Genomic DNA, 21,986 nt, shown 5'->3' with positions numbered 1-21,986 from the left:
TGATGATGGCTTTGGTGATGATGGTGGTGATGATGGAGGTAATCATGATGATGATGGTGATGATGGTGACGAGGATGGTGGTCGTGATGGTGATAATGGTGGTGATGGTGATGATGATGGTGGTGATCCTGATGGTGGTGATGATGATGATGGTGGTGGTGATGATGATGGTGATGGTGATGATGTTGGTGGCAATGACGATGGTGATGGTGATGAGGATGGTGGTGGTGATGGTGATAATGGTGGTGATGGTGATGATGATGGTGGTGATCCTGATGGCGGCAGTGATGATGATGGTGGTGGTGATGATGATGGTGGTGATGATGATGATGATGGTGGTGATCCTGATGGCGGCAGTGATGATGATGGTGGTGGTGATGATGATGGTGGTGATCCTGATGGTGGCAGTGATGATGATGGTGGTGGTGATGATGATAGTGGTGATCCTGATGGTGATGGTGGTGATAATGATGGTGGTGATGATGATGGCGGTGGCGATGATGATGGTGGTGACGATGATGATGATGATGGTGGTGATGGTGATGATGATGGTGATGTTGATGATGATGATGGTGGCGACGGTGATGATGATGGTGGTGGCGATGATGATGGTGGCGATGTTGATGATGATGATGGTGGCGACGGTGATGATGATGGTGGTGGCGATGATGATGGTGGCGATGTTGATGATGATGATGGTGGCGACGGTGATGATGATGGTGGTGGTGATGATGATGATGGTGATGGCGATAATGATGATGGTGATGGTGATGATGATGCTGGCGGTGGTGATGATGATGTTGGTGGCAATGATGATGGTGGTGGTGATGGTGATGGTGGTGATGATAGTGGTGATGGTGATGGTGGTGATCCTGATGGTGATGGTGGTAATGATGATGATGATGGTGGCGATGATGGTGGTGGTGATGGTGATAATGGTGGTGGCGATGGTGATGGTGGTGATGATGCTGATGATGTTGATGATGGTGGTGGCGATGATGGTGGTGGTGATGGTGATAATGGTGGTGGCGATGGTGATGGTGGTGATGATGATGATGATGGTGATGATGGCGGTGATCATGATGGTGGTGATGATGCTGATGATGTTGATGATGATGGTGGTGGCGATGATGGTGGTGGTGATGGTGATAATGGTGGTGGCGATGGTGATGGTGGTGATGATGATGATGGTGATGATGGCGGTGATCATGATGGTGGTGATGCTGCTGATGATGTTGATGATGATGGTGGTGGCGATGATGGTGGTGGTGATGGTGATAATGGTGGTGGTGGTGATGATGGTGGCGATGGTGATGGTGGTGATGATGATGATGATGGTGATGATGGTGGTGATCATGATGGTGGTGATGATGCTGGTGATGTTGATGATGATGGTGGTGGTGATGGTGATGGTGGTGGTGATCCTGATAGTGATGGTGGTGATGATGGTGGTGATGATTGTGATGGTGATGATGATGCTGGCGGTGGTGATGATGATGATGGTGGTGATGGTTGCGATGGTGGTGATCCTGATGGTGATGGTGGTGATGATGATGATGGTGATGGTGATGATGATAGTGATGGTGATGATGATGCTGGCGGTGGTGATGATGATGTTGGTGGCAATGATGATGGTGGTGGTGATGGTGACGGTGATGGTGGTGGTGGTCATGATGGTGGTGATGGTAATGATGATGATGCTGGTGGCGGTGATGTTGGTGGTGATGGTGATGATGATGGTGGTGATGATTCTGATGATGGTGATGATGGTGGTGATCCTGATGGTGATGGTGGTAATGATGATGATGCTGGTGGCGGTGATGTTGGTGGTGATGGTGATGATGATGATGGTGATGATGATGGTGGTGATGATGATGGTGGTGATGATTCTGGTGATGTTGATGATGGTGGTGATCATGATGGTGGTCGTGATGGTGATGGTGGTGGTGGTGATGGTGGTGATGATCGTGATGGTGGTGATGGTGATGATGATGGTGGTGATGGTTGCGATGGTGATGATGGTGATGATGGTGGTGGTGGTGGTGATGATGGTGATGGTGGTGATGATGATGATGGTGATGGTGATGATGATGGTGGTGGTGATGATGATGGTGGTGATTCTGATGGTGATGGCGGTGATGATGATGGTGGTGATGATGGTGATGGCGATGATGATGATGGTGGTGGTATAGGTGATGGTGCTGGTGGTGATGATGGTGGTGGTGGTGATGATGATGGAGGTGATCCTGACGGTGATGGTGGTGATGATGATGGTGGTGATGATGATGATGGTGGTGGCAATGAGGATGGTGGTGATCCTGATGGTGGTGGTGGTGATGATGATGGTGGTAATGGTGATGATGATGGTGTTGGCGATGATGATGGTGGTGGTGGTGGTGATGGTGATGATGGTGGTGGTGGTGATGATGATGGTGGTGGCGATGATGATGGTGATGGCGGTGATGATGATAGTGGTGGTGGTGATGATGATAGTGGTGGTGGTGATGATGATGGTGACGGTGATGGTGGTGATGATGGTGATGATGGTGATTATTATTATCATGATTTTGCTATTATTTTCTTTCTGCCTGGAAAATATCAAGATTTAACTCCTTGGGTCCTTCTCACTCAGCTTATGAAAGTCAAGCCTCCTGGGCCATTGCTTATTCTTTGGACTCAAATTCCCTTACAGATCTGGGGGCAGAGAGGCAAAAATACCCAGGCATTCTCTATTCCTTTCCAAGCTTTTATAGTCTGATATCATTGAATCTGCTAGATTCAGCCATGCCTGAAGCCAACACTCCCCTCCATTGCACTTATCACCACTAGACATGCTATATAATTCTCCATTGCATTTATCACCACTAGACATGCTATGTACTTCATGAACTTTGTACATTGTATGACTTTCCCACCAGAATGTAAGTTTCATGAGGAAAGGGCTTTGGTCTGTTTTGTTCACTACACTATCAGCAGTGCTCAGAGCAGTGCCTAGCACATAGTAGGCACTCAACAAAGATTTGCTGGTGGAATCAATGAATGGATAACTTAAGCAAAAACATTGAAACTATTGGAATTGTATGAGGCAGCTGCTAAAATCTATGGAAAAGCCAAATCACTTTATCTCAGAAAACACAGAACTGAGACTAAAGTATTGTCTTCTGGAATCTCTGCAATGAGTTGACTCTGAACATTTCCAATCCTTGAGGCATGAGAAGGAATGGTGGACAAGCCACCTTTTAGTCAAAGGAGGACATGGCACCATAATTGGGTATCTCACCAAGCGTAAGTACTGTACTTACCTGTCTCTGGAAGAGTGCATTCAGCTGCAAGATATCAAATGTCTTTCAAGAGCGGCTTCTGTTAGAGAATGAGATAAGCTACAAACTAAGAAGAAATACTGCAAAAGGCACATCTGATAAAGGACTACTATCCACAATATACAAAGAACTCCTGAAATTCAACAATAAGAAAAAGAGATACTCATTTTAAAAATGGGCAAAAGGCCTTAATGGACACCTCACCAAAGAAAATATACAGATGGCAAATTTGCATATGAAAATGGGCTCCACCTTATACACACAAGGAAATGCAAATTAAACAATGAGACACTACTGAACACCTATTAGAATGCCCCAGATCCAGAACACCAATGTCACTAAATGTGGGCGAGGATGTAGAGAACAGGAACTCTCGTTCATGGCTGGTGGGAACACAAAATGGTGCAGTCACTTTGGAGGACAACTTGCAGTTTCTTACAAAACTAGACATAGTCTTATCATATGATCTGGCAACTGCACTCCTTGATATTTACCGAAAGGAATTGAAAACTTATGCCCACACAAAAACTTGAATGGGGGGATGTTTCTAGCAGCTTTACTCATAATGGCCCAAACTTGGAGGCAACGATGATGTCCTTCAGTAGGTGAAGGGATAAATAAACTGTGGTCCATCCAGACTATGGGATATTAGTCAGTGCTGAAAAGAAATGAGCTATCAAGTCATGAAAAGACTGGAGGACCTTTAGATGCATATAATTAAGTGAAATAAGCCAATGTGAAAAGACTACATACTGTGTGATACCAGCTTTATGACATTCTGGGAAATACAAACATACAGAGGAAAGATCAGTGGTTGTCAGGGGATGAGGAGAAGTAGGGATATATAGGAAGAACCCAGAGGAACTTTAGGGCTGTAGAACTATTCTGTAGGATGCTGTAGTGAAGGGCACATGTCATTATTCATTTGTCAAAACCCCTGGAATTGGGGCATCTGAATGGCTCAGTCGGTTAAGCACCTGACCTTGATTTCGGCTCACTGACAGTGCAGAGACTACTGGGGATTCTCTCTCTCTCCCTCTCTCTCTCTCTCTCTCTCTCTGCCCCTCCCCTGCTCGCTTACTCTCTCTCTTTCTCTCTCTCAAAATAAATAAATAAACATTAAAAACTAAAACCCTGGGGGGCACCTGGGTGGCTCAGTTGGTTGAGCTCAGCTCAGGTCATGATCTCACGGTTTGTGGGTTCAAGTCCCGTGTCAGGCTCTGTGCTGACAGCTTGGAGCCTGGAGCCTGCTTCAGATTCTGCGTCTCCCTCTCTCTCCCTCAAAATAAATAAACATTACAAAAAAGATTTTTAAAAGTGGCCTAAGCAATAATAACTTAGTTAAGGGCTTACTGTGTGCCAGGCACTGACAGCTTTTCATATATTATGAATGATTTCCTTACAATAACCCCATGAGGTAGGAATTATTAGTATCTCCACTTTACAGATGAGAAAAACAGAAACACACAAGGGGATGGGTTCATGCTAGATAGGAAACAGCTGAGCCATGTTTCAAACCTGGATGTCTGGTGCCAGATCCCACATGCTTACCCACATCATTATAACATCCAGCATTTAAATTGTAAGTATATGGGCCAGGCACACCTTATGTGACTTATGTATGTCAATTTAATTCTCATAACAATGCCGTGGGCTGACTATCCTCACCATCATTATCATCACCCCCACTTTATATATGAGGATAATGGAATTACAGCAGATAACTGTCCTGATGCCACGTAGCTCCTAAAATAAAGTGGGATTTGGATTCATGCAGTCTTGCTCCAGAGAACATATATCCATTACATTCTACTGCCTCTAGAAATAATAATAAGTTTACTGTCTCTTAAAATTGCCAAGTAAAATACAGGACACTCAATTAAATTTAAATTTCATGTAAATAAAGTTTCCTTAAAGTATAATTATACCAATGATTTTTAGAATAAGTATGTCCAAAACATAGCACGGGAGAGGGAGGCAAACCATAAGAGACTCTTAAATACAGAGAACAAACTGAGGATTGTTGGAGGGGAGGTGGGTGAGGGGATGGGCTAAATGGGTGATGGCTATTAAGGAGGGCATTTGTTGGGATGAGCACTGGGCATTGTATGTACCAGATGAAATACACGGAGCGCCCAGGGTGGTTCAGTCAATTGAAAGTCCAACTTGGGCTCAGGTCATGATCTCCTGGTTCATGAGTTCGAGCCCCACATTGGGCCCTGTGCTGATAGCTCAGAGCCTGGAGCCTGCTTCAGATTTTGTGTCTCCCTCTCTCTCTGCCCCTCCACTGCTCATACTGTGTCTCTCTGTCTTTCAAAAATAAATAAAAGTTAAAGAGATGAAACATAGAGTTCTACTCCTGAAACCAAGATGACACTGTATGCTAACTAACTTGAATTTAAATTTAGAAAAGAAATACTTTTAAAAAAGCTTGTCTATCTGAAACTCCAATTTAACTGGGAGTCCTACACTTCTGCTTGCTAGATCTAGCAACCCCACCACCTCATACAACAAAATGACCATAGATGAGTAGTTCTAAATTGGTCAATTCAAGGTATCAATGATATCAGACTTGCTTCTCTGTGAGAATCTAGGATTTGCCCTCATGATCACAAAACAGCTGCCAGTGCCCCATCCTCACCAGAAAACATCCAGAAGAAAGGATGGGAGGAAGATGGAGAGTGAGGAATGCAGTCCCACCCTTTGCCTCATTCTTTTTTATGTGGAGGAAAATATTTCTTTGGAGCAGGAGGGAACTTCTCATTAAATCTCACTGGCCAGACTGGGTCACATGCTCACTCCTAAACCAACCACCAGCAAAGGAGAAAAGGGCCGTTGTGATTGGCTAGTGCCTACAGATCATCTCCCAGAGCTGAGGCCCCAGTTCCCAGAGCAAATTGCCTGCTGGTTCTGCACAGGGTCAGGGTTCTCCTGGGAGAGTGGTGCCTACCCCTGCTTGGGTTATTACTGCTGCCTGACAAGCTGCCTCAAACCTGGAGGCATGAGGCAACCCTATTAACATCCTCCTGATTCTTTGGGTTGGGATGTAGGACAGAGCTCAGCAGGATGGTTTGTCTTTGCTGCACTATGTCTGGGGCCTCCGCTGGGAAGCCTTGAAGCTGGAGGTAACACCACGGCTGGAAGCTGGAGAGATATGGAAGTGTCTGTGCTCATATTTGGGAGGTCAGCTTGTGGTCAGCTGGAACCCCTACATGTGGCCTCTCCACGGGGTGTCCTTGTGAAATGGTTTGGGCTTCTGGAAGCAGGACAGTCAGGTTCTGAGGAGGTCCTCTGCTCCTCCTGCTCTTGTCCTCCAGAAGGCCCTCCTCTTCTCCACCTGCTCTCCCTCCCCAGAAGGTTCTCCTCTGCTCCATCTGCTCCCATCCTACAGAAGGTCCTCCTCTGCTCCACCGGCTCTGGTCCTCCAGAAGGTCCTCCTCTGCTCCACCGGCCCAGGTCCTCCAGAAGGTCCTCCTCTGCTCCACCGGCTCTGGTCCTCCAGAAGGTTCACCCAGGCATGCTTTCATTGCAAGGGCAGATGAGCAAGACTTATCCCAAGCTGTAGTGTGCATCACAAGTACCAGCATCTCTTTGCCAAAGTGAGTCACATGAATGTATGCGCTCTGTTGTTACACAACACATTGCCACAAATTGTGGCTTAAAACAACACATACATATCATCTCACAATTGTGTGGATCAGGAACAGCTTCGGTGGGTCCTTTGCTTCAGAACAAATATCATGACGTCCAGTGGGTCTTCATCCCAAGCCAAGGCTTCCTCTCAAGTATATCCAGGGTTGGATATACTTCCAAGATGACACAGTTGTTAGAATCCAGTCCCTGGTGGGCAGTTAGGCTGAGGACTCCAGTTTCTTGCTGGCCTTCTCTGGTAGATAGAATAATGCCCTTTGACCCCCTCCAGAGAGGTCCACATCCCAATCCCCAGAGCCTGTAAGCATGTTACATTACATGGCCAAAGGGACTTTGCAGGTGTGACTAAGGATCCTGAGATAGGGGATGAGCCTGGATTATCCAGGTGGGCCCCATGCAACCACAAGTGATATGGTGCTAATAAATCAGGAAAGAAGGGGTGGGAGGAAGAGAAAGGTTGTACATCTCTGTACCAAAAGCCTCAGTTATTGCTCTCTGTACCCACCTACTCTGAGCATCTTCCTTACAAGCGCCAAATAGTCCAGAGACACCAGCTAAGCTGTGACAGGCTGTAACAGCCCAGACAGTCCTCTCCTCCAGGTCTGGATGGAAATCTTATCATGCATGACATCTAAAGATCCCACCTCCCAGCTCACCCTGATGGCCTTGAGGACAGACCATCTGAAGATTCTACCTGCCAGCTCACCCTGATGGCCTTGAGGAGGATGGACTTCAAAGAGGCAAGTTTTGGTGCCTGGAGGCCAATCAGGAGGTGACAGCAGGTGTCCAGGCAGGAGATAGTGCTGGTGATGGGGAAAGGTGGAGAGATTTGGGGTATATTTTGGTGGTAAGACTTTAGGTTTATTTCAGCAGCAAATGTGACCAAAACCCAACCCAAATAAGGTTAAGCTGAAATAGAATTTTCTGGATCATGGAACTGGGAAGAATGGAGGAGGTCACAGAGTCAAAGAAAGAAAGCGAAGGAATGTAATCCTTGGAAGAACTAGGGATCCCGTCTTCCAGATCTTTCTGTATATATCATCTATCCATCTATCTATCTATCTATCTATCTATCTATCTACTATCTATTATCTATTTATCTATCTTCTATATACCTATCATTTATCTATCAAATATATATCTATCATCTATCTTATACCTACCTATCATTTATCTATCATCCATCTATCTATCTATAAGTCAACTATCTACTATCTATGTATCATCTATCTACCTATCTATCTATCTACCAATCATCTATCTTATACCTATCTATCATTTATCTATCATCCATCTATCTGTCTGTCTATCTAAGTTTTTTTAATGTTTATTTATTTTTGAGACAGAGAGGGACAGAGCATGAACGGGGGAGGGTCAGAGAGAGGGAGACACAGACTCTGAAACAGGCTCCAGGCTCCGAGCTGTCAGCACAGAGCCCGACGCAGGGCTCGAACTCAGGGACTGCGAGATCATGACCTGAGCCGAAGTTGGCTGCTTAACCGACTGAGCCACCCAGGCGCCCCTGTCTATCTTAGTAAACTATCTACTATCTATATATCATCTATCTATCTATCTATCTATCTATCTATCTATCTATCTATCATCTGTCTACTATCTATATATCATCTATCTATCTATCTATCTATCTATCTATCTATCATCTCTATTCATCCATCCATCCATCTCCTATTTATCTGTCTATCTATCTATCTATCTATCTATCTATCATTTCTCTCTCTCTCCATCTCTCTCTTTACATACCTCCACCTTTCTAGTTCCTTCTCCACCTCTCCATCTCATTATCACTCATATCCATGTGTTCCTTACACGGAATTTCTCACATCCTGGGCATGAAGAAATATGGCTAACATCTCCCCAACTCCAGCAAAATCTTCATGATCCCAAAACCCTTCAGTCCATCCCAACAAAAAACTAATTAGCTGTGTTTGTGTTGCTGCCTTCACTGAGAACCAACAAATGTCACCAGGGGTGGGAAGCTATGACTGGCTAAGCCTGGACCACGTGCTCTCACCTGCAGCCAGTTGGGGCAGAGTACTGTGACCCAGAGCCTAGTGGGACTTGCAGGAATGGGGTATATCCCCAAGGGGACAGAGAAATGTTGGCAGACATACCCCATGCTATGGCAGGTAGTCCTGAGCCACCAGGACAAGTGAGAAGCCTCCTTCCTACCGGCCTATGGAGCTCTTCTCAGAATATGCAGCCATGTGCAAGCTCCTGGGCAGCACAGGTCTCTCAGGATGCCAACTCCACTGGAGCATTTGGAAAAACCCAGAAATATCATTTTACACCCAAACAAGTGTGGCTCTGTTATGAAACTCTCCAACCCTCCACATGTCTGGTTTCTTTCTTCTATTTGAATCTCATGTCAAATGTCACCAGACCCTCAGAAAGCCTGATCACCTGTCTAACACAGCCATCTCCTCATGCACTCTCTGGTATTCAGTTATATTTCCCCTCATCATTCTCTGAGCACAGAGAATACAATGGACAACTTACTAACTTGCTTTATAACATGTCTACCCATATCTCCATCCCTCTATCCACCTGTGAGTGCATCTTAAGTTTTTATGCATCTCAAAGTAAGTTACAATCACTAGTATGTGGTCTTCCAGTATTTCAGCATGTACATTGCTAACTGGAGTTCACTGACAGTTCTTTTTTTGTTTTATTTTGGGGGTAAAGTTTACCTAGAGAAAAATGCCCAGATAATTTTTGATAAGTTTTAACAAATGCACATGCCAGGGTAACCCAAATCCCTTTCAAGACACAGACTGGTACCATCGCCCCACCCCCAACAAGAAGTGGGGTTTCTGTGTCCTAGGATAGATGTATGATTAACTTTATAAGAAACTGCCACCCTCAATGACAGAAATGCTTAAATAAATGGTGGTATATTCATACAATAGTGAGAGACAATGGAAACCAGCCACAAGCAACAATATGGATCTATCTAGAAACCTAATTTGAGAAAAAGAAGCCAGAAAAATTTTGTATGCTTTAAAACTTTGTCAAGTTTTAAAACATGTAAAAACTGATCAATGATGTTAATGCCTTTGTGGGATAGTAGAGTCTGGTAGGGGGGATGGTGATTTCCAGGGCGCCGATAATATTTGTGTCCCAATAAGTTGCTGGTTGCAAAGGCACGTTTATTTGGGAAAACTCACCAAGCTTCACAATTATGATTCATGTACTTTTCTGTACATAGGTAACACTTAAATAAAAAGGATATTTTTAAAAAACTAGGTCCATGCATGTTGTTGCAAATGGCAAGATCTTAGTCTTTCTTATGGCTGAGTAATACTCCAACATGAGTATAACACTGTATGTTAATTATACTTCAATTAAAAACATCTTTTGAGGGGAAGCTGGGTGGCTCAGTCGGTTAAGCATCGGACTTTGGCTCAGGTCATGATCTCAAGGTTCATGAGTTCAAGACCCACATCAGGCTCTGTGCTGACAGCTCAGAGCCTGTAGCCTGCTTCGGATTCTGTGTCTCCCCCCCCCCCGCCCCTCCCTTGCTCTCTCTCTCTCTCTCTCTCCCTCAAAAATAAACATTAAAAAAATTTTTTTTAATCTTTTGAAAATAACTAGGTTACCTGACTTGAGATCTCATGCCCTTAACCATTATGCTGTCAAGAAAGCAAGTGCCCCACCAGTTCTTCAACAAACAAAATGTGGGGGAAACTTTAGAGGGAAATCCTCATAGATTAAAATACATTTAAGAGGGGCGCCTGGGTGGCTCAGTCGGTTAAGCATCCGACTTCAGCTCAGGTCACGATCTCGTGGTCCGCGAGTTCGAGCCCCGCATCGGGCTCTGGGCTGATGGCTCAGAGCCTGGAACCTGCTTCCGATTCTGTGTCTCCCTCTCTCTCTGCCCCTCCCCCGTTCATGCTCTGTCTCTCTCTGTCTCAAAAATAAATAAACGTTAAAAAATTTAAAAATAAATAAATAAATAAATAAATAAATAAATAAAATACATTTAAGAGACAAATATATCAAATGCAATGGCTGGGTATCATTAGAACATTTATTCAAACTAAACCAACAATCGGGGGATTTGAACACTGTCTGCACGTTGGCTGATGCCCACCTATGTGGGGGAGGGCCAGTGGCTTACCTGGTCCACCACTTCAAATGCCAATCTCATCTTGAAACAGCCCCACAGACACACTCAGAAATAATGTTTAGCCAGGTATCTGGGCGTCCTAAGGCTGTCAAGCTGACACAGAAAATTAACTGAAGTTCGTAAGTTATTCGCATTTGATGACTTTTTACCTGAGGTCCTTTTTCTGTTCCAGGATCCCATCCAGAACATGGCTTTACACAGAGTCACCGTGTCCCCTGAGGCTCTGTGACACTGTCTCAGACTTTGTCTTTGGTGACCCACACAGTTTTGAGAAGAACGGTTCAGGTCTACCATAAGGTGCGCCTGTATAGGAATTTGATGTTTTTTTCAGTTAGGATGGGGTTATGGGACCACAAAAGTCTGGTGCCATTTCATCCTGTCACATCAATGGCACATTCTATCTGCACAATTTAGGACACGACATGACCGTTGATCAGGCCACGTTTTCAGGTTTTCTCACTGCAAAATCACTCTTCTCAGGGATTTTATAGAGTGCCCCTCAATTGGGATTTGTCTGATGTTTTTCTTGTGATTACAATGGGGTTCTATGTTTGGGGGGGCAGAATATCACAGAAGTAAAATGCCATTTTTGTCACATCACAAAGTATTTCTGTCTGCAGTTCTATTTCCCTGAAAGGAGCTATGCCTTTGTCACACATGGAGAGCCCATGCATAGGTGGCTGGGTCTTCCCCGCCAGAGGGAGCCCTTCTGAAGAGCAGGGGCTGTTTCTGGCTCATTGGCAGGTCTCCAGCACGTGTTCAAGCAAGTGCCCAGTGTTTGAAAAAGGAAGAACACAGACAGAGACTCTGAAGCAGGTGCCTAGAGCCATCACTCCAGTCAATGCAAAGTTATGGAGTATCTACTCATCAGACACGATTCTATTTGCCGGAGATACAGCAGTGAGCAAGCTGGACCCTGGCTCTTAACTTCTGGTGGACAGAGGTGAATTATAAGCCGGAAAATCAGGGTTTCTCAATTCGTGCACACTTGATACTTGGGGATGAATCATTCTAAGCTGTGGGGACTATCCTGGGCTTAACTGCGGGATGTTAAGCAGCATCCCTGCCCCCCACCACTAATGCCAGGAGCACCCCCCTTTCCAGCTGTGACAACCAAAAATGTCTCTAGACACTACCAAGGGTCCCCTGGGGAGCCAAGTCACCCTTCATTGAGAACCACTGCAGTAAAGAAACATGTAAGATCATCTCAGTGATTTGACAGGTTTTCACTGAATGTGCACTGAGTGTTGTCGGCACCGGAGAGGCAAAGAGCGAACCAGTCGGTCAAAGCCCCTTCCTCACCCATGTGCCCACTTTACAAGAAGAAATGCACACGGCTAGGCAGTGGCTGCACCCGGCCACGCCAAAAAAAATCTTTTCCTCTCTTGCAATTCTGGGATGTGTTTTCTCAGCACAGAGACACTAGCCCTTGGGGAAGAAGTGCCTGCCAGAACCGCAGATGCTTTACTAATGAGTTAAACCGGTCAAAAAGTTTCTTCACAATTCCCAGGCCAATCTCTGATCGCCAGTTCCTAACGAGCTCGTAGGCCCTGGTCTCCAGTGGCTACTGGAGGGGAGTTGGAGGCCAATTACTGCAGTCCCGTCTGGCTCCTCCTGCTCCAGGCCCCAGCCCTGCAATACCAGGGTGACAGAGGGGGCGGGGGGGATCTCTCTCGGGCGCCAAGCATGTCAGCAAAGTTCTCGTCCTTGGGGAAGCACCGGGAGTTTCAACGTAATGAGGCTTTTCTTAGCCGTAAAAGAATGGGTTGTTATGCCGAGCTAAACTGATTCGGGGCTGGTGGAATTTCTAGCCTGTGTTACCAGGTAAGAGCAGTCCCACTGGACTCCAGGGTCTGCACACAGGTTAGCTAAGGTCAGTTGGAGTCAGACCGCGGCGTCTGTTTATTCTTCACCGAGTTACTTCCCTCTTTGGTGCAGACACTAAATATTCAGCCCAATTAGCAATGCTGAAGGTGTGTGCTCTGTAATTGCAATGATTTCCTGAGTGATAACACCCAGCCCCTCGGCTCTAATTGGTGTCCATATGCTGACAAGTCCTGACCCTCAGCCCCGTGTTTCCCTGTCCTGCTGTTTCTCCACTTGAATGTCTAACAGACATCTCACAGTTAACATACTAAAGTAGATCCGTGGCTTTGTGTCCCCAAATCTGATCTTCCTACAGTTTTCCCCAGCCCAGTAAATGGCATCCACTATCCACCCAGATACTCAGTCTGGAAGCCTAAAACTCACCCCCAGCACTAAAACAGGATGGTTGTAGCTACAGGGTCACATGGCCGGGTTATTGTGAGGACCAAAGGTGTGTGTGTGTATGTGTGTGTGTGTGTGTGTGTGTGTGTGTACACACACATATGTAATCGTATGTGTCGTATACAGGACAGCGTGTAGTCACATACATATATAATTGTATGTGTCGTATATAGGACAGTGCATCGCTCAGAGTAAGCATGTGTTTGCTGCCATTGTTATGCTTTATATTACTTTATATTATTATATTACTTTATATTATTAACATTACATCGTTATTTTATATTACCACATATTACATTATGTATCATTTTGCATTATATTACTATTGTTTCTCCTACAACCCATATGCAACCACTGGAAACAATTTTCAACTCCCCAAAGTTTAGACTTTCAATTTTCAACATACAATAAAAGCTCGGATTGCAAGTAAATTGTTCTGCGAGGGTTCCAGATAAACGAGCGATGTCTTGCAATATGAGTAGTGCGTGACGCCCAATGTCACATGATCACAACAGAGTCAATGGTTCTTGAAATTTGCTTTGATATGCGAGTGCTTTGGATTGCAAGCGTGTTTCCGGATGATTTGTGCTCGCAAACCAAAGTTTCACTGTAGCATCCACGCCCACCCGTCACCACCTCTGCCGTTACCATGTTAGTCCAAAAGCCACCACTGCCCTCGGCCAAACCCCTGCCAGCGCGGACCCCTGCCAGAGCACCTACACACCCTAGTTCTGCCCTTGCGTCCTTAAAGTTTATTCTCTACACCTCGTAACTGGGACCAGCCTGGGTCACAGCCTCATCCAAGCCCTGCAGGGTTTTTTTTAAATCATGCTTGCTAATCCAACCCATACTCCTCACCATAGCCAATCCGGTCACACGGTCTCCCCACTCCCGGCCTCTCCTCATCTCCTGCCATCCTTCACCCTCCAATCTGCTGCACTCACATCTTTCTAATGCCCTGAGTGCCTCCTGATCTCAACACCTTGCATGTACTGTTTCCTCTGCTGGAATGTTCCCTCCTCAGTTAAGTGCATGGCTCATTCTACCATTTGATCATTTGTCTTTTCCTCACTAAGCTGTCCTTAACCATACTGGCTAAATACATGCCCTGCTGTCCTTCTACGCCCCTTGTCATGCTGTATTTTTCTTCATATGTCGACTACCACCTGAAAGTTGAAAATGTATTTGTTTACTTATTTACTGCTTGACTCCCAGCTAGAATATAACATCCATGATTTTTAAAAATTTTTTAATGTTTATTTATTTTTGAGAGAGAGAGAGAGAGCACAGGGGAGGGGCAGAGAGAGAGGGAGACACAGAATACAAAACAGGCTCTAGTCTCTGAGCTGTCAGCACAGAGCCCGACATGGGGCTCGAACTCACGAACTGAGAGATCATGACCTGAGCCGAAGTCAGGTGCTTAACCAACTGAGCCACCCAGGCACCCTAACATTAATGATTTTACAAGATCTGGGATCTGTGGTTTACAGTGGTCTGTAAAGAAGTGTCTTAGGGGTATTAAAAAAAAGAGTTGTAGAATGAGTCAATGACATAAAAATAAAGAAATTATAAACCGTTATGCATTGGAATTGTGTCCCACACCCCAAAATTCAGATTTTGAAACGCTAACCCCCTATGAACTCAGAGTGAGATGTTATTTGGAAATGGGGTCCCTGCACAGATAATTAGTTAAGATGAGGTCATCCTGGATTAGGATTCCTCTAATCCAATATTAATGGTGTACTCATAAAAACGGGCAATTTGGAAGCAGACATGTATGAGGGAAGGTGATGTGTACAGACACAGGGACAAGACAGACATCTACAAGCCAAGGAGAGGGGCCTGTAACAGAGCCTTCAGAGCCCTCAGAACAAACCAACCAACCTGCAGACACTTTGACCTCGAACTTCCAGCCTCCAGAACTTTGAGACAATAAATGTCTGTTGTTTAAGCCACTCAGTCTGTGGTACTTGTTGTGGCAGTCTGGGAAACGGAGGCACTAAGTAGGACCTTTGTATCAAATAAACTAATATACAACATACAAGGAGTTCTTACAAACGACAAGAGATCAAAATGCCAATAAAGCATGGACAAGGAAGATGAACATAAAATTCACAAGAGAAGTGGAAATGGCCAAGCAGAATATTAAATATGTTACCCAATAGAACTTTCCAAAATGAAGGTGCAGTAAAAAGAAGGCAGCTTACCCAATAGAATATTCCAGAATAAGGGTGCAGTAAAAAGGAGGCGGTTTCCCTAATAGAACATTCCAGAATCAGTGAGCGGTAAAAGGAGGCAGCTTACCCAATAGAACATTCCAGAATAAGGGTGCAGTAAAAAGAAGGCAGCTTACCCAATAGAATATTCCAGAATAAGGGTGCAGTAAAAAGGAGGCGGTTTCCCTAATAGAACTTTCCAGAATAAGGGTGCAGTAAAAAGGAGGCAGCTTACCCAATAGAACTTTCCAGAATAAGGGTGCAGTAAAAAGGAGGCAGCTTACCCAATAGAACATTCCAGGATAAGTGAGTGGTAAAAAGGAGGCAGCTTACCCAGTAGAACATTCCAGAATAAGTGAGCGGTAAAAAGGAGACAGCATACCCAATAGAACATTCCAGAATAAGGGTGCAGTAAAAAGGAGGCGGTTTCCCTAATAGAACATTCCAGAATCAGTGAGCGGTAAAAGGAGGCAGCTTACCCAATAGAACATTCCAGAATAAGGGTGCAGTAAAAAGGAGGCAGCTAAATGCAACTGAGACCCTGAATTGGCTCTTGGGAGAGAAGAGGGAAATGAGTGAGAAACATGGAGAAATCTAAAAGGCACATTTAGTTACTAATAATGGGTTGATGTCCATCTCTTTGACAGACACACATGGTTGTCTCAGCTGTCATATTAAGTGAAGCTGTCAGGAGGTTATATGGAAACTGGGCTATCTTTGTAACAGTCCCGTAAATATAAAATTATTAAAGTATAGGAAATGTAAAATATATGTTTGAAAAAGATTCAGTAATGAGTATCATGGTGAAAAGTCTAGGACTCTGGCCCCAGACTACCTGGATCAATGTCATTGTCCTTGTCACTTACTAGCAGTGTGGCCTTGGACAAGCTCCCTAGTCTCTGTGAGCCTCCAATTCTCATCTGTGAATTAAGGACTAATAATAGCACTTGCCTTATAGGGTTGTTGTGAGGACTGAGTGTTTAATACAGATGAACTCAGAATACCCTGTGAAGATTAGTAAGCAGTAGATAAATGCTTGCTAGTATTAATTTTATATTTGCAGATGATATTGGCAAATATTAAAACATCGAGTGACGGTAAATGGGAACTCATTTGCAATGTTTGTGGGAAAGAAATGGGCATTCTTTTTTGAAGGGAAGAGTGATCATTAAAAAAAAATATTTTAATGTTTATTCATTTTTGGGAGAGAGAGCGCGAGCAGGGGAGGGGCAGAGAGACAGGGAGACACAGAATCTGAAGCAGATTCCAGGCTCTGAGCTGTCAGCACAGACCCTGATGCCAGGCTTGAACCCATGAACTGTGAGATCATGACCTGAGCTGAAGTTGGATGCCCAACCAACCGAGCCACCCAGGCACCCTGGGAAGAGTGATCATTTTAATCAATATTTTCACAGCCTTATTGATATATAATTTACATATCACGAACTTCATTCATTTATTCTTTTTAAAGTTTATTTATTTATTTTGAAATATAGAGAGAGAAAGAATGCATTAGCAGGGGAGGAGCACAAAAACAGAGACAGAGAATCCCAAGCAGGCTCCGCACCATCAGTGCAGAACCTGACACAGGGCTCAATCCAGCAAACCCTGAGATCATGACCCCAGCAGAAATCAAGAGTCTCAAGCAACTGAGCCACCCAGGTGTCCCAAACCTCACCCATTAAAATTGTACATTTAAAGAGCGGCTGGGTGGCTCAGTTGGTTGAGCATCCGACTTCAGCTCAGGTCATGGTCTCATGGTTTGTGGGTTCAAGCCCCGCGTCAGGCTCTGTACTGACATCTCAGGGCCTAGAGCCTGCTTTGTATTCTGTGTCTCCCTCTCTCCCTCTGCCCCATCCCCTGCTCACACTCTGTCTCTCTCTCTCAAAAATAAACAAACATTAAATTTTTTTAATTGTGCAGTTAAATGGTTTTTTTGGGGGGGTATTTTTACAGAGTTGTGCAAACCACCAATGTAATCTAATTTTTTAAGTGTGAAATTCAGTGGGTTTTAATATTTTCCCAAAAATGTGCAACCATCACCACATACTCATGTATATGTGTACATGTGCACATTCTAAGGTTGATAGACATTTGAATTGTTTCCATTATGTTTCCAGCCACCATGACCAATGTAGCTATGAACATTATCTAAATTGTGTTCAAGAGCACAGACACATGCATTCCCCAGTGTATATTTCTGTGAGCGCAATTTCTGCATCATAGAGTACGTGCATCTTCAGATCACCACACCTTAGAATGCTTTAACTATTTCTAATTTTTTTAACATTTATTCATTTTTGAGAGACATACAGTGACAGAGCATGAGCAGAGGAGGGGCAGAGAGAGAGGGAGACACAGAATCCAAAGCAGGCTTCAGGCTTTGAGCTGTGAGCACAGAGCCTGACTCGGGGCTCAAACTCAGGAGCCATCAGATCATGACCTGAGCCAAAGTTGGACACTTAACTGACTGAGCCACCCAGGCGCCCAGAATGTTTTAACTCCTGTTATTTCCTCTCAGCCTAAATGTCACCACTACCTTGTGTTTTGAATGTATCTTGTTTGCTTTCCAGACCCCTTTGGACATTTTTGTTTCTGTTTTATATAATGTTTGTCCACACCTGGACCCATATTTACCTCTTTCTTTCCTTTTCATTTTTTGTTCCAACTCAGACTTTCCACCTTACATCTCCTTCCTTTCTGTCTAAAGTATACCGTCTAGTGTTTCCTTCAGTCTTCTACTGGTGGCAAACTCTCAATCTTTTCATCTGAAAATATTTTTATTTTTCATTCATTCTTGAGCAATGCTTTTTCTGGTATACAACAGGCAGATAGCCTTTCCACACATTAAAGAAATCCTTCACTGACTTTGACTTCCATTTTTGCTGGTATCGGTCAGTCTTACTGCCATTCCTTGGAAGGTGACCTTTTTTCTCTGGCTGACTTTAAGATAATCTCTCTAACTTTGTTTTTTTTTCTGAATTTTGTGACGTTTCTGGGTGTTGATTTCTTTTTATTTATCATGCTTGGGATCTGCTGAACTTATTCAATGTGTATATTGGTATCTTTCATTAGTTCTGGGAAATTCCCAGCCATTTTTTCTTCAAATATTGCTCTAACCTCTGCTCTGCTGGGGGTTTCTCTCTAAGCTCAGTCAAGTTCACTTGACCATCATGACTCCATTCTGTATCTTTTCTCTTGGGACTTTAATTGATTGCATACTGGATCTTCTCACTCCTCTTAGTCTCTCTTTTGTATTTTTTCTTATTTTTTTTTTTGTCTCTCTGTGCTGAATTATGGATAATTTTGTTAGTATTTCTTCTAGTTCATAATTCTTCTGGCTGTGTTCCATCTGCTGTTAAATAAATCTCTGTTGTCTGTATTTCCAGTTTTGTTTTTGTGTTTCTAGACATTCTTTCTGATTCTTTTTCAAACCACCTGTCCCTTTTTATAGGTTTCTGTTTCCCACAGATATTTCCAAAGTCACATTTCTTCAAACATTGCAAACATGGTTGTGTAATCTGTAACCGGTGACTCCAGTGTCTCAAATGTCCCTGGGTCAGCTTCTGCTGTGTGTTGTTTTTTCTTCTGCTTCTTATTCATTTTCTCTTGTTTCCTTGGGCGTCTGGTTGTCTTTGAATTTTCATCGTCATTGCCATTAAAAAAATAACTTTGGGTTTTCTTCAAGGCACAAGATAAATGTATCCTCCTCCAGATAAGTTTTGCTTTGCTCTCACAGATGCTATGGTGGGCAAAATTCTAAGATGACTCCAAATGACCCACACCTTTGTATAATCCCTTCCCCTTGAGTGTAGGTGAGACCAGTGAATATGGTGAAATATAATTACTGTAATTATGTTACATATATATATATATATATATATATATATATATATATATATATGACAAATCTTCTTTATCAGTCAATGGACACTTGGGCTCTTTCTGTAGTTTGGCTATTGTTGATAATGATGCTATAAGGTGCCTGTGCCCTTTTGAATCTGTATTTTGTGTTCTTTGGGTAAATACCTACTAGTACAATTGCTGGGTCATAGGGTAATTCTATTTTTAACTTTTTGAGGAGCCTCCATACTGTTTTCCAGAGCAGCTGCACCAGTTTACATTCCCACCAACAATGTAAGAGGGTTCCCTTTTCTCCACATCTTCGTCAACATTTGTTGTTTCCTGTGTTGTTAATTTTAGCCATTCTGACAGGTGTGAGGTGGTATTTCATTGTGGTTTTGATTTCCCTGGTGATAAGTGATGTTGGGCATCTTTTTATGTGTCTGTTGGCCATCTGGATATTTAGGAATAAACCTAACCAAAGAGGTAAAATATCTATACTCTGAAAACTATAGAAAGCTTATGAAAAAAATTGAAGACACAAAGAAATGGAAAAACGTTCCATGCTCATGGATTGGAAGAAAAAATATTGTTAAAATGTCAATACTACCCAAAGTAATCTACACATTTAATGCAATCCATATCAAAATACTGCCAGCATTCTTCACAGAGCTAGAACAAATAATCCTAAAATTTTTATGGAACCACAGAAGACCCTGCATAGACAAGGAAATCCTGAAAAAGAAAACCAAAGCTAGAGGCGTCACAATCCCGGACTTCAAGCTATACTACAAAGCTGTAATCATCAAGACAGTATGGTACTGGCACAAGAACAGACACTCAGATCAATGGAACAGAATAGAGAACCCAGAAATGGACCCACAAACGTATGGCCAACTCATCTTTCACAAAGCAGGAAAGAATATCCAATGGAATAAAGACAGTCTCCTCAGCAAGTGGTGCTGAGAAAACTGGACAGCGACATGCAGAAGAATGAACCTGGACCACTTTCTTACACCAGACACAAAAATAAACTCAAAATGGATGAAAGGCCTCAATGGAAGACAGGAAGCCATCAAAATCCTTGAGGAGAAAGCAGGCAAAAACCTCTTTGACCTCGGCCACAGCAACTTCTTACTCACTGTGTCTCCAGAGTCAAGGGAAACAAACGCAAAAATGACCTACTAGGACCTCATCAAAATAAAAAGCTTCTGCACAGTGAAGGAAACAATCAGCAAAACTAAAAGGCAACCGATAGAATAGAAGATATTTGCAAACGGCATATCAGATAAAGGGTTAGTATTCAAAATCTATAGAGAACTTATCAAACTCAACACCCAAAAAAACAAATAATCCAGTGAAGATATGGGCAGAAGACATGAATAGACACTTTCCCATGATACATTAAAAAAAATTCCTACGAATTCTTAAGAAAAGTCAAACAGTCCAATACAAAACATTTTATGTATAGACATTTCACAGAAGAGTAAATGCAATTAGCCAAACAGATAAAAAAGATTGTTAACCTCTCTAAAAACCATGGAAACATAAGTCAAAACAAAAATGAGATCATTTCTCACCACTGGATGGGCATGAGTTTAAGGGACTGATACATCCACTATTGGCCAGAAAGACAAAAAGTTGAGTTTTATATACATGGTTGGTATTCACTGATAAAAGGTGTTTATGCCGACTTTGCATAACTAACCAGAATTTGAATGTGCACTGCTTTCAATTTAGAGATCCCATGTTAGTGGAAGCTAGTCTGTTCATATATGTGAATAGAGTACAACTGCCTTATGGCTAGATACAAGATCAAAACGCAAAGTTCAATAACTTATGTGACTATCAGCAATAATCAATCACAAGGGTCATGGAAAATTAGATCTCATTCACAAGAGGCACTGAAGCTCTAAGTTAATGAGATGGAGAAAAAAGAAGTATGCAAAACTCACATGAAGAAAATTACTTAAAAATAAAAATTTCTGAAAAATATAAAGTAAGATGTCCGAGAAAGGTGTAATAAGTGTTGGCAGAATTGTTTGTCTTGGCAAAAAAAAAAAAAAAAAAAAAAAAAAAGTTGAAAACAACCTAAGAGTCCACCAACATGTGGCTGGCTACATGAATCTTTTATCCATAGTGTGATAGTCAAAAAGACTGATATATTTCTACGTGTAATCTCTATTTATTTAACACATATATCTCCAAGACACAGAAAGCAAAAACTATACATTGCAGAAGAGCGTTTCTCAACAGTGAATAGCATCGCTAATGTCCAAAAACGTTGACTAACATGGTTTTGATATTACCACTCTAGAAAAGTTGTGAGCAGTTGCCATGGCTGATGCCCCGCTTGTCAACAAGTCTTGTGCTCAGAGCCTGGAGTCACCAAGGGACAGAAGGTCCCCAGAGGTGACTTTGGACGAATCCCCAAGCTGAGAGACACTGTGTGGCTCAGGGCTGAGTACTGCAGGAGTCAGCAATGCTTGCCCATCCCTAATGCCTTCACTGCCCACAGCTTATAAGTGGGGAGTCAGCCCA

General features: G+C 43.3%; 1 protein-coding gene across 6 annotated transcripts in view; it reads right to left on the bottom strand.

The window, feature by feature from the left end:
• Positions 1 to 2,490: 2,490 nt before the first annotated feature.
• Positions 2,491 to 21,986, bottom strand: part of LOC123577930 (zinc finger protein 215-like) — a 67,897-nt gene continuing 48,401 nt past the window's right edge. For 4 of the 6 annotated variants that reach the window (XM_045440375.1, XM_045440376.1, XM_045440378.1 and 1 more), the window contains one exon: positions 2,491 to 3,360. In XM_045440375.1, the coding sequence (XP_045296331.1) occupies positions 3,337 to 3,360 (24 nt within the window). In that variant the 3' untranslated portion in view covers positions 2,491 to 3,336. The remainder of the gene's footprint in view (positions 3,361 to 21,986) is intronic. The other 2 variants (XM_045440377.1, XM_045440380.1) reach the window with 2 other exon arrangements.

This window comes from Leopardus geoffroyi, chromosome E2, assembly GCF_018350155.1.
Source record: "Leopardus geoffroyi isolate Oge1 chromosome E2, O.geoffroyi_Oge1_pat1.0, whole genome shotgun sequence".
Taxonomy (NCBI): domain Eukaryota; kingdom Metazoa; phylum Chordata; class Mammalia; order Carnivora; family Felidae; genus Leopardus; species Leopardus geoffroyi.
Note: the sequence above shows the minus strand (reverse complement) of the source record. Positions and strands in the feature narration are given on the sequence as shown.